At 41.1% G+C, this 16748-nt stretch overlaps 1 protein-coding gene across 9 annotated transcripts in view; it reads left to right on the top strand.

Annotated features, from left to right (window-relative positions):
- The window catches only part of OFD1 (OFD1 centriole and centriolar satellite protein), a 55822-nt gene extending 40501 nt beyond the window's left edge, over positions 1 to 15321 (top strand). For 6 of the 9 annotated variants that reach the window (XM_077146308.1, XM_077146307.1, XM_077146306.1 and 3 more), the window contains 13 exons: positions 460 to 533; positions 1604 to 1695; positions 2708 to 2897; positions 3265 to 3395; positions 3970 to 4081; positions 5733 to 6323; positions 6840 to 6966; positions 8089 to 8189; positions 9780 to 9893; positions 13133 to 13305; positions 14133 to 14285; positions 14809 to 14879; positions 15165 to 15321. In XM_077146308.1, the coding sequence (XP_077002423.1) occupies positions 460 to 533; positions 1604 to 1695; positions 2708 to 2897; positions 3265 to 3395; positions 3970 to 4081; positions 5733 to 6323; positions 6840 to 6966; positions 8089 to 8189; positions 9780 to 9893; positions 13133 to 13305; positions 14133 to 14285; positions 14809 to 14879; positions 15165 to 15207 (1972 nt within the window). In that variant the 3' untranslated portion in view covers positions 15208 to 15321. The remainder of the gene's footprint in view (positions 1 to 459; positions 534 to 1603; positions 1696 to 2707; positions 2898 to 3264; positions 3396 to 3969; positions 4082 to 5732; positions 6324 to 6839; positions 6967 to 8088; positions 8190 to 9779; positions 9894 to 13132; positions 13306 to 14132; positions 14286 to 14808; positions 14880 to 15164) is intronic. The other 3 variants (XM_077146310.1, XM_077146304.1, XM_077146309.1) reach the window with 3 other exon arrangements.
- The last annotated feature ends 1427 nt before the right edge of the window (positions 15322 to 16748 follow it).

Below are 16748 nucleotides of genomic sequence, written 5' to 3'. Positions count from 1 at the left end.
ATCTGGACAGGACACTGTTGGTGGTTGGCGCTCTGTACTGTGCGCAGCCCCTGAGGGAAAATGTCCTTCTCCCAGTGAAGAGGTGGGCGGCAGAGGGACACGTGGGTCGGAAGTGATGCCATGACTTCTTTTCATTTGGGATATTCTCAGATCACTGTAGAATCCATTGTGTACAGTTGAAATTTACCTTCCTTTACTTCTTTGTTTTTCATGTTAGTTGAGACCAACAGAGAATTGCTTTCAGTAACCTCACAAAACATAACCCTTCATTTTGTGTAATTGCATTTTGGGGACCCAGTTCAGGATTCATATCCCTGGCTTTATTACTGAGTAACCTTAAAGTTTATGCCTTCTCAAGTTAAGTGTCCTTGGGCACCTGTGTGTGTAGATGAGCTCATGTATTCTTAGCACTTTCCAGGAAAATGACAAGGATTCATTTTTAGTCATTCTGATTCTCAGGTATCAGCTTGAACTAAAGGAAGAATACATCACTAGATCTAATAGACTGATGGAAGATGAAAGAAAGAATAAAGGTGATTCTTGGTGGTGGGGGCATGGGAAAGTGGTAATTTTCAGTTTTAATTTAGGTTAATAGCTACTAAATTGAATCTGTTTTATCTTCCAAAGAATATGTGAATTACTCTTCCCTGCTACTACTGTTATTTTACAAAATTAAAAAATAATCAGGGTCTTTCACTTCCTTTTTGCAAACCTTCAGGTTTAATACTTTGTATATTCACGTAGGTCAGTGATTTGTTGTCAGTATTTACTTCAGTAAGTTTTGATTAGTAAGACTAATTGTCAATAAGGTGGCAACAACTTATTGCTGTCTGATAAGTACTGCTCTTAAATGTGAGAGGCTGTTTTTTTTACTTAGGAAAAATTTTAACTTCTCTGTCTTTTCTTATTTCTTTTACTTATATATTTTCATGCTTAATAGTTTTGCTTTTCATATAACCTCCTAAAACACTTGTCCAAGACTAAAAAAGTTTAATAATTTTTCAGCCTTCAGATATTTTACATTGCAGTATACTTTAGGACTTTGCCTGTGACAAGAAGTTGAACTTGTGGCGAAAATTTCACATGGATTCTTGGGAGTAAACTAGGGCTGGATATTTGATATTGATTAGACACCCGATTCATTGCTGTCCCTTTACAACTATCTTGCAGAGATGAATACTTCTTAAGAACTACTACCATTGTGTATTCAGCAAATTACATTTTGATGATGTAGCTATATAGACTTGTATTAGATGAAGTAAAAATTGCAAAATAGTAACAAATGCATCTTTGTCTTTAAGAAAGTTAAGATCTGTTGGCATTAAGGCCCTGTGCTCTTAACAGAACAGATGGTGGAATTCTCTCTGGTTGGCATTTGTGGTGGGAGCTGTTTCACCATATATATCTGACAGTTATAACCTCCCATTACTTGTTAGGTAACAGGCTTTATTTCCTATTTGTCCACTGAATTTTTGATCCCCACACCTGCTAGTTTAGATTATGAAGTATTGACATTAGGCTTGCCATACTGACACAGATTAATAAGTGGCTTTTGCATTCACTAGGAAAACATGATGTTTGATTCCTTGACTTTCTCTTTTAGAACAAGCTATGCATTTGCAAGAAGAGTTTTCAGTTGTTAATTCAAAAAAGGAAGAACTCAGTCAATATGTAAATCGTGTGAAAAAACTTGAGGTAATTGTTAAGCCTACAGTTTTTTCAAAATACATGTGAGGCAATATATGAAATTTTAATTTTAGTCATACATAATATATCTTGTTATCCTCTTGATATGTTTGGAGTGTTTATCAAACGACTAAGAAGATGATGGCTGAGGTTAATAAAATAGTTCTTAATTTTAAGCTAAGTCACATAGGGGAGCTAGAAAGAACATGCACCTGCTTTAAACCTGCTTCTGTGCTTTGCTGCTTGTGTGCCTTTGGGCAAGTTTTGTGATCTCAGATTCCTTGTCCACAAAATTTGGGCTAATGCCCATGTCATAAGATTGTTGGAGGGAATTTATGTGCCTGGCCCATGGCAAGAGGTCAATAAATGTTAGTTTCTGCCTCAGTCTTTTCTTCCTTCCCATCAGCAGCAGGTAAGAATTCCTGTCATTACATTGATAATTTATAGATTAAAACAAAAAGATGCACATTTTACATGCTACTGTTTCTTTATTCCTCTACATTAGTGTGCTATCTGAAGCATAAATCTGGAACTTCAGGTACTTACAATATAATCTGTATATAAAATCTATATTTTGCAATGCTGATGACTTATTCAAGAACTTTGCAGGATTCCATATCCAAATCTGAGTTATGTTATGCTAAGAAAAGGAAAGCACCTCATAAGTATGGTAGTGATTATTTTTACCCAATCTGTTCCTATTTATAAATATATTGCTATCATCTGTGATTATTATTGGGTCCTTAGTTGTATCTGGAAAATGGGGTGATAATCAGAATCACTTGCTTCCTAGGAAAGGGTTCTGTATAATTCACATTAGATGAATGTTCTCCTACCCCAAATCTAGGTCAAAGAATGAATTCCATTGTTTTTGTTAGGTTCTTTTTGTTCAGTCAACTATATGTCTGTCAAGTGACTGTAATTAAATTGTGATGTATGATTTAAAGCATTCTGCCAGCTTTTATTTCAGCAGTACTGTTAAGTCATTATTCAAATATGGTTTTTCCTTTATTGATTTCAGCTTGAGTTAGAGTCTGTCAAATCCCAGTCTTTGGCAATAACAAAACAAAACCACTTGCTGAATGAAAGAGTTAAAGAGATGCATGATTATTCACTACTAAAAGAAGAGAAACTGGAGCTTCAGGCGCAAAATAAATTACTTAAACAACAATTGGAAGAGAGTAGGAGTGAAAACTCTCGTCTCCTAAACCGTATGGTTTTTTGTCTGATTTGCATAGTTTTATAATCATATTGTCATTATTCTGTAGCTGCTTTGTACCTGTAGTGTAGGCTTAAATTGGGGACATTTTATAAAAGTAAGATTCTTGGATGGAAATTACTTTTTGCTTGTGATTGCATGAAAGTGTCACTACAAGAAGAATTATTTGTAAACTCTACAAATCTGCCTCTTAGGACTGTAGCAGGGCTGGTCTGACTCCTGGCTGGCTGTGGTCAGCGGGGACAGCAAGAAGTGCCTGGGGGGAGGGAGGAGAGTGAGGTTGAGGTGGCTCCTGCTGGCTTGTGCCTCTGTCTGCCAAGCAAGATTACAGTGACCAGTATTTTTTTTTGCCTTCTTAGGCATAAGTCAGCCATCTCCTGAGCTTGTGGTTTTCCAGCAAGAATTAAAGAAAGCAGAAAATGCTATAGCTCTCGAGCATAAGGAATTTGAAACCCACAAGCAAGCGCTGGAGAAACAACTGCAAAGTGAAGTGAGTATTGCTCTTTGCTTGTTAAGGTATTATAGGGGTCCATTTTGGAGATAGAGAGACTTGGCATGAGGCATACAGTCTAAGTCAGATTTATTGATCTCAACATTAATAATTACTCTCCCCAAATGCTAAAGGTATTTTCTCATCTGAGGAAATTCTCCAGTAATTCCCTGACTTCATATTCATAGTATTAATAAAATCCAGAGGAAAGCAAACTCACCTAAACATAAAATTTTGTAAGTGCTCAATTGTGCCTACTGTGAAAGTGTCTCGCTTTTCATCCTGTGGATAAGCAATTTGATTTATAAATATTGGCTTTCTGATTTCTACCTGCATGCTTTGGAGTAGCCATTCTTTAATATGAATGAAGAAGTGAATAAAGTGGTGAAAACTGTGTGTGTTTGGTTTGCTGCTATTTTTATTTTCCATAGGGACCCTGACCCTGTTGATCGCCGGTGTAAAGCTTCTCAGGATGGGGAAGACAGAAAAATAAAATAAGCACGATAAGAGAATTTTTCCTTTTTCAGTAAACTGGTTTGTTTTATATTGATTTTGTTTCCTTCTCTGTTTTCAGATTGAGCATTCTGCACAGCTGAAGACCAAATTATTAGATTATGAAGCTTGTATAAAAAGATTAAACATGCAGATTACAGATTTAAAGCTGCAACTGAAGCAAACCCAGACAGGTTAGAGCCATTTGTAATCCATAAATGTTTCTTGTGTTAAGTTTAGGCTATTTGTCGAAGTATAACAATGGTTATTTATTGAATTTTTAGTAATTCTCATATTAGGGGAAAAACCATAGAAATTTGTCTTCTTGGAAGGAAAAGTAGTGCTTTGTTTCAGAAATATCAGCTGGGTCACTGGCTCAAGTGATTTGCCTTCCAGGTGCTCTGTGGTTCAGGAGTACCTCATTCCCCAAATGGCAATGGCGTGCTGGTGGGATGGTTGCTCCGTGTATCCCAGGAGTCCCCAAACTCACCCTGGACCTGTGCTTTCCTTTTTATTTGTTACTCTTATAGAAAGTCTGACTGGCTGTTCGGTGGTTCTGCATGTTAGGAGAAGCAGGATGGCCTAGCAGGGAGAGCATTGGTGTCAGAATTAGGGAACTGCTTGGTTTGGACCGTAGCTTTGAATTTAGTTGTTTGACCAAGTTACTTTATCTTCCCTGAGTCTCCATGTCCTCATTTGTAATAGGGATAATGCCCACCTGCGGTGCTGAAGGAAGATTAAATGAGATGGGGCCCAGTACAGTGCCTGGGGACAGATAAGAAACTCAGGAAGCAGTTACTGCTGGCGCTTTATTGGTGTCTACTATGGCTGCAAAGAGGCCTGCCCCTGCCTGCTTCATAAGGCGTTCCCTAAAGCTTCAATACTGTCTTTCTTAGCTGCTTTCAAGCACAAAGAAAGGTTCTGTTACCAGGTCAAGCATTTTTTCATGCTTCCTTGTTTGAACCTTCCTCAGTTTTCACTTGCATTCTTCCCTCCTCCGTTTTGTTCCCTTCTACCTGCGCTATTTTAATTTGTATCTCTTTACTCATTTTTCTTCTGTCCTTTGCCTCTTTTTGTCTCAACAGTTCTGTTTGCCAGACTGCCCACAGCTGAGATCATAGCCATCTTATATCATGAAAAAATAGTTCGGTGATTACGGATTGCCCCTTGCAAGCATCTTTCCTATGGCTGTACATGGCAACTAAGGAAGATGTTGTAGGAGAGGAGTGGTCACATGTGCTGGCTTTGCAGTAGAAAATCTCAGCTGTGTGACCCAACCTCAGTGAGCCTCAGTCCCCAGTTTATAAAATGGGAACAGTAATGGGACCTGGCTCATTCCCTTATCTGAACTTGCTTATATACCATGTAGTTTGTAACAGCCTCGGGTGTTCTGGGGCAGCTTCCTAGAGCCAAACATGTTAATTATTTGACAGTCAGATGTGCAACAGTTCATGCTGGGCAAGATAAGTAAAGATTATAATTGGATTTACCTCAGTTCAGGTCAAGGTTTTCAATCAGATGAGTTGAGGTCTGGTCAGGCTTTGCCACCAAAGAAGTCATGAATATATTTTCAGTTCTCAGAGCTTTGTGGATTTCAAAAGTGTACATAACAAATTGAGGAATTATGCACTGCGAAAGAAGGTGTATAAAGCTGTAGCTGGTACCTATAAGCTCCTAATAAATTTTGGTAACTGCCATTACCATTGCTTAAGAAAAAGTTTAATGTGCAAGTTTGCCCTTTTCATTGCTCTCTGTCATTTTTGAGAAAACGATTGTCGAGTATATTTTAATTTTATTCTATCCCTTTTTTCCTCGTTTCCCAAACTCTACTGTTGTGATTCTCAGCTCTAGAGAATGAAGTGTACCGCCACCCCAAGCCATCTCTGGTTGACCATTCCTTCAGTAGATTGCTGGGTGGCAGGATGGTGCCTCATGATGGTGATGTCAGTGGTGATTGCCTGAAGAATCCTCTTGAACAGGAAAAGGTCAGGGCGCTGGCAGTTACACCAAGGACTGTGAGTTATCCCCATCCAGAGACAGACTGTAGTTCCCCTGATTCTGACCTTGAGTTTGTAGCAAGTACTAAGGCCCGGGTGAAAGAGCTGGAGCGCGAGGCCGAGCGCCTGGAGAAGGCGTTCAGAAATTACCGTCAAAGAGTTATTCAAGACGCCGCTGGGAGCCCACCACCAGTAAAAAGTCCGCCACCCCTGTACCTGCTGGGAATTCGAAAAAACATCACCTCTAGTTCTGCAGAAAGACGTATTTTTGCAGAGGATAGGGTTGTCTCTGAGCAGCCTCACGTGGGTGCGCCTCTGGAGGACGGCGACCCGCTGGGCGCAGCTTCTGGGCCGCAGAAAGACTCTTCCCCCAGGCGCCTCTCCTCCACCCCCCTCCCCAAAGCCAGAAGAAGCCTGGAGGGTGAAATGTATCTGGAAGGTAAGCTGCTGCCAAAAGGGTTTACCCAGCGCTCTGGGCTTGGATGCCTCCGGTCCCATTGGCCCTGTCACCTGCCTAGGAGCAGAGCCCCTAAGCCCGGTGAAGAGCGTGGGAGCAGGCGGCGGGGCCCTGGCTAGCGGGGCCTGTCCCTTGGAGCAGCATGCTCACTCTCCCACCCTGCTGCTGCTGCTCAGCTCTGCGTCTCTCCCTCCACTCCGAACTTGGTGTGGGGGTCAGCATAGGAAGAGTGTCACATTCTAGTCTGTCTCTCGACTTGCCAGGGTGGTGAGGGAGTGGCACTGTCCTTTCTTTTATTGCTGCTTAGTTGTATAAACTTTATTGTGACTGCTGCATATTAACTTGGGCCCAGGAAAGGTTTTGTATATCATTTATGCATTGTACTCAGCTATTTGCAAGCATCACAGGTGTAATTTCTTCTCACACTAATGGAAGCCACCCTCATGCCTTCTCTGTGCGGTTTGTAATCTTCTCCCCCTGGTTTCTTTGATCCCTTAGGTCTGGACAGATCATGTGTTGCCTCTCCTGATCCTTGTTTTGACCAGTCACCCCAGCCTTCATCTGCTGAGTCGAAGCACAGCCTCTCCATCCCTTCCTCCCCCAGCCCCCCGGAGCAGCTGGCAGGGTAAATACCACAGTCTGGTCAGCTCCAGCCAAGTCACATTACCCATGGCGTCAGCCTTTACTTGGGGTTTTGGTTTTCCCAGGTGATATTAAAAGATTATGTGGCAATGTGTCATTTGCAGTCAGATTGGAAAATGATGTGTGTTCTTTTGAGAATCATCTGAATTACTTGGAGAGGAATGATTCCTTTTAAAAAAATGTCTGCTTAGATACAGAAAATGCAATATGATATTAATAAGCATCTTCATAATTCTGTGAATAGCCTTGGTTTATAAAGATAAAAGCAAGCATAAAAAAATCCATGAAAGCAAATCAGTTCAGTTTATTTTTAAAATTGTAACAATTTCACAGATCATTAAAAAGTAATTTTAAAAAGTATTGTGGCATATGGAGAGAAGATTTCACTTTCTATGTCATGGAAGTAAATTCTAAAGTGAGAGTGGAATCTAGGGTAGGGCTATTGGAGCAGTGCGGTGGGGATGTTATTGGGAACTAGGCCACTGGGTCAGCCTAGGCTATGATTTGATTTGGGTATGGAGCTGCTCCCTGTACCTGGTCTTCCCCCTGCAGGAGGTTCTGACCGTAGTTCTGGCCTCAAAACCTGGCCATTTGCAGGTCTAGCTGGTTCTACTGTTCAGAGTTGAGAACTGCCACATGTGTCTGCAATGGTCCTAAATTACTTGTATATATTGCACTTTTCGTGATAAAGGGAAGCCAAGACCTGCTGTGTTAGGCTGCCTTGAACCTCTTCAGGCCCTGGATTTTACATCTTCAACTGGTTCATGATGATGGTGTGCAGAGTTAGGTTTTTTTAAAAAAGTGTTTTGTGGTTCCTGAAAAAATAAACTGCATAGGACTAGCTTTGGGAGGGTGATCTTACTCTTCGTTAGCTACTAGTATGATGCGGTTAGGGAACCATCTGAGTGAATGCATTGGTCGCTGTGAACAGCACCCGCTGCCGGAGAGCCCTGGAGGCATGGTGCGCTGTTTTTCTTAATAAACCAAAGATCATTTAACTGTGTAAAGCTTTTTCTTGAGTCACAAAAGGCTTTTCATCACACTGTGCTCTTGAGTGTTATGTTATTAGAACTGCACATTCATGAGTTCTATTCTTCCAATCCAGTCTTTACCAAAAGCAAACTGAACTTCAAGGAAAAAGTGAATTTTCAAATCTGGACAAGCTAGGTTTTGAGGATAATGAGGAACTTGAATCATCTTTTGAATGTAAGTTCATATATAGATATGCATTTTTATGAGTTGAGAACTTTTGGGGAAAATGTGCCCATTACTGTATGAAGCATATTTATAATAAATTTAGGACATTTAATTTTGAGACAAATCCACAAATGCAGATAGATAACCTCTTTTTTTTTTTTACATCATGAAGGTTTTCAAGGGTGTATCTGAATTCCCTTTTTATTTTTAATTAAAAAAATTTTCAGGGCAGGCCACAGTGGCTAATGGCAGAGTTCTCGCCTGTCATGCCAGAGACCCAGGTTCAATTCCCAGTGCCTGCCCATGTGAAAAAAAAAAAAAAAGAAAGAAAATTCCGAATAATAATTTCAAAGTTAGAACTAAGCCTATCCATGAATCCTTAACTTAATTTACCAACTTTGGGATTACCTTTAAAAGGTGATTTTTTAAAATTTGTTTTTCCTTTCTGTAGAATGTGAGAATATTATTTTTCTTGAAATTATACTGATTCTGCAGTTTGCCCCAGATATGGAAAACTCTGGTCTTGGTGAAAGAGTGGAGGTGGAAGCATGTTGACATAAGGGTCCAGGAACTGGTGTCCTGGCTGTGGCCCTGACTTGGTCACATCCCCACAGCCTGGAGCCCATTGCCTAAGTGTCCGAGAGGCTGTAAAATTGGTCATCTCGGGTGCTTTCCAGCTTGAGACGTTTTTAGATTATTTGTAAATAACCTATTGTTTGGCCCATAAACACCGTTGTCAAGTCTGAAAGTATAGCTTTTTTTTTCTCTTAAACTTTTAATTTTGAAATAATTTCAGACTTGCAGGAGAGTTGCAAAAAATAATACAGACCCCATAAAGAGAATTCCAACACATCTGCCCATCCCTATACCAAGATCGACCAGTTTTAGCATTTTGCCACATGTGCTGTGTCATTCTGTCTGTCCTTCTGTCAGTCTACTTACCTCTCCAGTTTCTAAACATTTGAGAGTACATCGTATACCTCAGGCTCCTTGAACACATAATACTTCCATGTACATTTTCCTAAGAACAAGGCTATTCACTAACCTTAAGTTATACACACTCAGTACAAGAACTTTAAATATTGACATGAAGCTTTTGGTCTAATTCCAAATTTTTTTCACGTGTCCATTTGGGCCTTTTCTCTCCATTATTAATCTAGTCTAGGATCATGGATTGCATTTAATCGTCCTTGTCTCTTTAGTTGCTCTGGAAGTATAACATGTTGAACAATTAAATGGGTAGGCTTAGTAAATTTTGTGAATTATTTTTAACTTGCCAGCTGAAGGAGAATTTTGTTAAACCATTTATATTTAAATGGAATTAAAATGTTTGTCAACAATCTAAGTTAAGTCTTCTTTGTCACTGGATTGATTTTTTCCTCTTGGCTCAGAATCTGATTCTTTAAAGGATAAGACCACTTTAAGAAGAAAGTACACTGGCAAGTGCCTCTGTTGAAAATGCTTAGGATCCTGTAAGCACAGGGCTTCCTCAGCTGCTTTGGCTGAAGTTGAGGATCCCTGTGACTAGCCTCCCCCCAGCTCCCCCTTCTTCTGCTGTCCTTACTAGGACTCATGGGATGATTGTTGCATATCCCATAGATGCAGGGGACATACCAGGGCAGTTTGAAGGAGATGGGCTGTATCCTGCTGGTGACATGCCTGACGAGGCCATCCCTGCTGTGCCCCCCAGACCTGTCCCGTACCACTACCCGGGTAAGTTTGCATTTTTTGTCTCATGCATCATGGGAGGACTCTTTCTAACATAGGTTATGGAAAGTCTTGGGTTGGGGTGTTATCCTTGTTGATTATTTTTCTTAAGTAACTCAGTGTGAACAGGTAAAGTCAGGCCTGAGGAAAAGTCTGTGACAGAAAGTCTTCTCGTTTAGTCTTCCAAGGCCAGTTGCTCTTAAAAAAAATTGTTTTTAATTGTCCAGTCTGACATAGCAATTACATTTTTACTTAGAGCACTTCTGAAGAATCATTCCACAGGAGCCTTAGTATCTAATTGAAATAACTCCTGATATACATCTTTAGTGTGATTTTAACACTTTAATATTTTTTTGTTCTGTTTACTTCCTTATTTCTTTCTTTCTTTTTTTTTTTTAACATGGGCAGGCACCGGCAATCGAACCCAGGTCCTCGGGCATGGCGGGCAAGCACTCTTACCTGCTGAGCCACCGTGGCCCGCCCAAAGAATCCACTGCTTTTTTTTCCTTTTTTTTACATGGGCAGGCACCAGGAATCGAACCGGGGTACTCTGGCATGGCAGGCAAGTGTCCTTGCTTGCCGAGCCACCGTGGCCCGCCCCCTTATTTCTTAAAAACTCAGGGCAGAAACAAACTTTGCATGTCAGTCTTTGAAAAAGCTCATGACACCAAGTTAACTCAGAGCTGGAGGGAAACTGTTCCTGAGACTTCTTGTCTCTGGCCCACTTTCTCTTTCCCCTCATCTTCATCAGCCCACCCCTCCCCGGTGGTGCAGGGCTCAGGGAGGAAGGAGGCAGGTAGGAATCTGAGCTTTGTTCCAGGACTTGGGCAACAGCCAGGTGCTTTTCTCCTTGGACCAAAGTATTTATGCCTTAAACTTAAAAGGAAATTCCTCAGGTAAAGACACCTTTTAGTCATTCCCAGTCATTGAGGAAACATCATTTCCCAAACAAATGTAAAGCTTCTTCTAAGCAGTTTCTTGGTTTAAGCAATATTCAGGAATATGAAGAATAACTGAAAGAAGGAAGCAATTCTGAGAGGGTAGATTTTGCTGGTTTCCAGGGAAAGCTTGGTTTGGAAAGCACTTCCTCGTTCAGCAAGACCTGGTCGAGCACCTTCCCTGTACTGGGCTCTGTTCTGGGGGCTGGGCCTCCAGCTGAGAGCCAAATCAAACCCTTGCCTTCGTGGAGCTTACGTTCTAGTGGTAGCTGGCCTAGGGGTGGGGGGGTGCATGTCAGATGGTCAGCAGGCCATCGGGGAACCTCAGATGGAAGAGGTGGAGACAGGAGCCATGGGAGGGCATATCTGCTCGGCTCCTATTTGGTAGAGACCTGGAGAGGTAAGGGAATTAAAAGAATGTAAAATAACCAGGAAAATCCCCTGAGTGAGTAGTTGTTCTGCCTCTGAAATACAATGTAGATTATGACAGTGGCTTCTATTAAGCAGCCTGATAATTTTTTGCTAATTGAGGAATTCTCATATTTTATCATTTCATCTCTTTAACCAGAAAAGGAAATGATAAAGGCCAAAACTTGGTGCCCTTGAGGTACCCAGTGGAAATGCTTCTTTTCTTTGCACTTATGTCCAAAGTGAGTTCTCTTTGCCACTCAGCAGCTACAGAATCGAGAGAGAAAAAATGTATTGCTTTGTCTTCTGAGTACAAATAACTTAGTTTCTCCTGGTGACTTTAGAACAGGTTCAGAGTCCTCTGGTGAACCTATTAACTTTTCTGCCTGTTAGCATTGCACAGGTTAAAAAAGTTTAGGGTAGCTTGGAGCCAGAGGAGAAAGAGCAGAATAATTATGTGTGAGATTGGGATTTAATGAAACGTTTGAGGCGTAGATATCTGTGCTAAGAGCCACAGACACAGAATTAAAACATGGGTCTCGCTTGCATGGACTAAATGTTAGAGAAACAAATATATGTGACTTTTTTTTTTTTTTTTTGCATGGGCAGGCACTGGGAATATACGTGACTTTTGATGAAGAAGGGATCAAAGGATGCATGGGCATGGTGCTGGGGAGATTTGGTCACTCCAAGAATAAGGGGGGCCCCCAGGGAAGATGGCATTGAAGTGCGGTCTGGAGCAGATGGGATTTTGTAGAGAGAGGCAGGGAGGGAGCAGGTCAGGCCAAGGAGACAGAGCAAAGGCCTCAAGCAAGGACAACATGAGCTCTAGGCAGATGCCAGGGAGCTAGGTGGTAGAGTCTGGATATTCTGAATGCAAAATCTAGTGGTATGTGGAAAAAGATAAAATGTGACCCCTATGGCACAGCATATAAACAAAAACAAACAACTTTGTGGTAAATGTAGAAAAGAAAAATTGCAGGCAGATTGTCAGCCTAGACTGCTTTGAGTTTGGACTCCATCACAGTGGAGATGTTACATAAGCAAATCCATCAAATCCACGTGGCCATTCAGGAAAAAGCTCTGGTGCTGGTGAAGATGGTGTGTGTGATGCCAGGGAGACCACTGAGTTGGTTGTGTCTTAGGCCAGGCCCATTGTGACAGAGACCCTTCTTAGAGCAGCAGCAGCAGCAGCAGGAGGAGGTTGACCCTGGTGGCTGAGAGGATAAAGAGCCTGACTGAAGGGACAGAAATGATGACGTGGGTATGAGGCTGGTATCATGGGAGGCCCAGTTGGGGTTGGTGGGGGACCCATTAGAAATACTGACCTGAGACCTGGGACAGAAGCCGGGGCTAGAGAGAAGGATTTGGGCTTGGTCTCTTCAGAGGTGAGAGCTCAAACCCCAGGTCAGCCCGAGAAGGCCAGTGGGAGTGGCTCAGTGCTGGAGCAGGGGTGCTGGTGCTGGTGCTGGTTTGGTTTTGCTTTGCTCTGTGGAGGAGAGATTTGAGCACCTCTGTGGGCGGAACGGGAAAGAGCTGATAGAGCTGCTTTGTAGGGGAGCAGGGACTCATGCTTAACCCAGGACCTTGAGAAGGGAGGAATGGGACTCAGGTGCACAGGCAGGAACCACAGGCTCGGCCTTGGGAAGGAAGGAGGAGCAGGGGGCTGGAGAGGGGAGACAATGTGAAGGGAAGACGGTTGACATGGTGTAGTTCACATTGAGGGTGATCCGTGTTAAAAGACACTGAGGGTGGAAGAGCAGCTTGAAGTCTTAGCAAAGTCAGCTAAGAATCAAGAAAAATCTTCCTGAGTCTTGACCAGGCCACCTGCAGACTGGTACTTCATTTGCTTGAAAAATCTGATGCTGGAGGCTATTTATTCTTTATTTTCTGTCCTAGTGGACATAGATCAGATGCCAACTGGAGAGCAGAGAGAAGAAGAAAAATTATGGGAACAGCATCTGAAAGAACAAAGGCAGAAAGAAGAAAGGTGGCAGTGTGAACAAGAAGCAGCTTTACAAAACGCTTTAGAAAGGGAAAGAAGAGAATTAGAAAAACTGGATCAAGAAAGGGTAATAATAATAAGTACACCTTAATCCTCTGTTCTAGTCTCCGTGTCATATACCTTCAGTACTTAGCCTTAGGGAGGTGAGTCGGTAGTGTGTCCTAAAGTTACTGGAGCAACAGATAACTCCTTTTTTTAAAAAAAAATATATATATTGTGGTAGCATTTATATACCTTAACAATTAATTAAAAAAAAAACCCTTCTGTAGCATCCCTTTTACTCACCTTTTAAGAGCAGTGAGAAAGGCCCTATGTAGCCCCTTCTGAGTGTTTTAGTGTAGCATAGTGCAGTGCTGGAGAGCACTCTGGCCTGCCTTCTCATTTGGACTGTGCTCTGGCACAGAGCTTCACTTTGTAACTGGAGATTACGGGAGACGCTCTTCCAAGGTCCACTAGCTGGGACCAGGGCTAGGACTGGAGGAAGCCAGGGAAGGGGACTGCCAGCCCACATTGCTCCCACGGCTCCCACTGCCTTTCCCCAGTTCCCCTCTAGCCTTTTATGTCCTGATAAGGGTCTAGACAGGTGGGTGACCCTGGCCACTAAACACGCCTGCTAGTCTTCCTCAAATCAGTCTTCCTTGTGAATGTTCCTTGGACTCCTGCTTAATTTGGGTCTAAAATGCAGAACACTTCAGGGAAATGAATCCCTCCCTTCATTGAGGTGGCATGTTTGCTTCTTTTTAATGGTAACATGCTTGATTTTTTAAAAATAACATAATCCTCTGGTATGCAGGTTGTACTTAAAGGTTTTAGGATTACTTTAGTGTGCATTTATTAAACTTTGTTTTGAGTGTATTTGTGAATTTCCTGTTTTGGTGCCCGTCTATTTTATAGAGGATTATTGAAGAATCACTGAAGATTGAAGTAGAAAAAGAATTAGAAATGAGTGTTCAAGAAATGAAAGACAAATCTGCTTGTGGTGAGAACCCTTTAGAAAAGTACATGCAGCTCATCCAGCAGGGGCGTGCTCAGGACTCGGCGGAGCAGGTGAGGGTGCCGTGGGAAGCACGGTCCGCGGGCAGGGCAGGGCGCCCAGGGCTTCCTGTGGGTATTAATAAAGCCTTGACAGGAATCTGTGTTCTCCACTGAAGACAAAATGGTCAAGTCATAGAAAATCCAAAGTGGAGCCTCACATCTTATAATATTTTACATTTGTTCAACAAAATCTTACAACTTTTACTTGGGTCACAGATTTAAGAGATTTTCATTTGTGAAAGCTTGTAAAGGTCGGGATGTCTCTTATTGAAGAAGTAAGATCTGTCAGTGAATGATGAGTGCCTTAGAACAGCCCGAGACAGTAATCTTTCAGACTTGTATAAAACAGTATGGATGTTTAGAATGCATGCCATATAGTTTTATTTTGATGTTTGATAAATTTAGTGTTAAAATATCACCTCTTTTTTAGACTCTTACATTATATATATTTCAAATATAGTTCTAAGGGGCATAAAGTGTTTTATAAAATTAATACATATCTAATTTCAAAATTTTTCTCCCCCCCCCTTTGTAGCAGAGCTCAAAAATGACAGTCACCAGGGAAAGATCGCTATCCGACACGCTGCCCCCTAGTGACAAAGTAAGGTATGGGTTTCCAGAATCTTGTATTCCGTAAGCAAACCATAGTCAGGGTGCTGGTTTTGTTAGCTAGGGGCAGCTTGCAAATATTTGAGGTTGTTGTAAGGAAGTATTGAATCAGTCAGAATTACTAACAACAACAAAAGTCAATTGTTTTTTCACCTGTGAAATTGACTCTCATCGAAATTGTAAGCTAGAGCAGAAATGCCTACCAGAAGGAGTGAGAACATCATGAAGATCCCAAATAAACCTGACGGGAATATTTTTAAATTTTGTCTTTCCCTAATTTAGTTTCATGGGCCTTTCTCAGGAAGAACCAGATGACTTTTGGTGATAACATTTGCTGTCCAGCTTCTTATTCACGTATTACAGCACGAAATTACATAATGGTTAGACCTATGCTTTCTCTGTGATGAAACAAAGTTTTTAATAAAGATTCTATGGGTAATCCAGTATGAGATTTTCCTATTTGGAACTATATTGTACAAACCAAGAATAATTTAGGCAAGTGACACCCCTCTTCAGTCTCACACCTTTCACTATACTAGAAGGAACTATGTTTTTTTTTTTTTTTAGTCCCGATACCTTATTTTTTGAACATTTTTGTCTGAAGTTTTCAAATTAGTATAACCCATCTTCTTGGTCAAATGCCAGTCCATTTTATTTTGGAAGTTTCAGCTGAATTCCTTCCTCCCCAGAACAGCTCGCCATCTCTTTGCTCCAGGGCCTGGGACTCTCAGTGCTAAAACTGATGGCCACCCCTGTGCTCCCCCAAGAAGGCCTGGCCTGGGCCTGTCTTTCTGGTAAGAGTCTAGAGATCATATCCCTCCACAGATACAAACTGGGCTGAATTAATTTTATATTTTATACTCCAAGTTGCCAGTGAGTTATATAACAAACGGGAAAGGAGATTTTTTGGAGTTTGTTATTCCTTGGGCTTGTTATACATTCAAATTTTTCATTCAAGGCTACTTTTAAAAGTAATTTAAAGAAATAAGTTGTCCAGGTACTCTTCATTATCACACTTAGCATATCAAACATTTAATCATATTGCCACCAAGAATTTGGCTTTAGTTCAACAATACATATATAGCACCTCAGATAACACTTCCCAATATTACTCAGTGTACCCCTCACCCCATTTGTATTTTGAAAGCCCTTTTCTTTTCTAGCTTCATTTCTTTTCCAGTCAACTTAAATTGTGAGCATTATTCTAAATCTGTGGATCAGGGCAGAGTCCATTTAAAGAAAAGTAAATCGTTTCCATCTTATTATATAGTAGTTTCAGATGGCTTTGTTACCTGACGTGTATCAGTACAGATTGATTGCTAGAGAGAGCCTCTCCTGCCGTCAAATGAGTCTCTGGTGATAGGACCTAGGAATCTGTAAATCTTCCTCGGGTGATCCTTAGGCATGATAAAGCTTAGATATCAAAATAATAGGGAAAAAATTGGGGCAGTTAACTCTTGTTTCTTCAAAATTTCTATTGTTGAATTTATTCCATTATCCCAATTCTGAAAAGTTGCCTTCAACAAAATTTGTAAATCTGCACAAATATTTGTGAGAGAAAGATGCTGTCATTTAGGAAGAGATACTTTTACAGCAAGTTACCTCTTTTAAATGCTGTATGCTATTATGTCTCTCAAAGCATTACAAAATCTTGAAAGGAATTTTCTTTTAAATTTAATGTGGTGATTCCACTTGGTTTTCAAATAAATAGGTTCTTCCCTTGTATTTCTTGATTTTAAATTTCATGAGGAAGAACTCTAGAAATGGAAAAATCTCTACTCCATTCCTCAAGAGGCTTCTTTGTTTTGTGGCAGGATTCCTGTTAATAATTAAGACACTTCATGTGATCTTATCTAAATAGGCTTA

This window comes from Tamandua tetradactyla, chromosome X (genome assembly GCF_023851605.1).
Source record: "Tamandua tetradactyla isolate mTamTet1 chromosome X, mTamTet1.pri, whole genome shotgun sequence".
NCBI lineage: Eukaryota > Metazoa > Chordata > Mammalia > Pilosa > Myrmecophagidae > Tamandua > Tamandua tetradactyla.
Note: the sequence above shows the minus strand (reverse complement) of the source record. Positions and strands in the feature narration are given on the sequence as shown.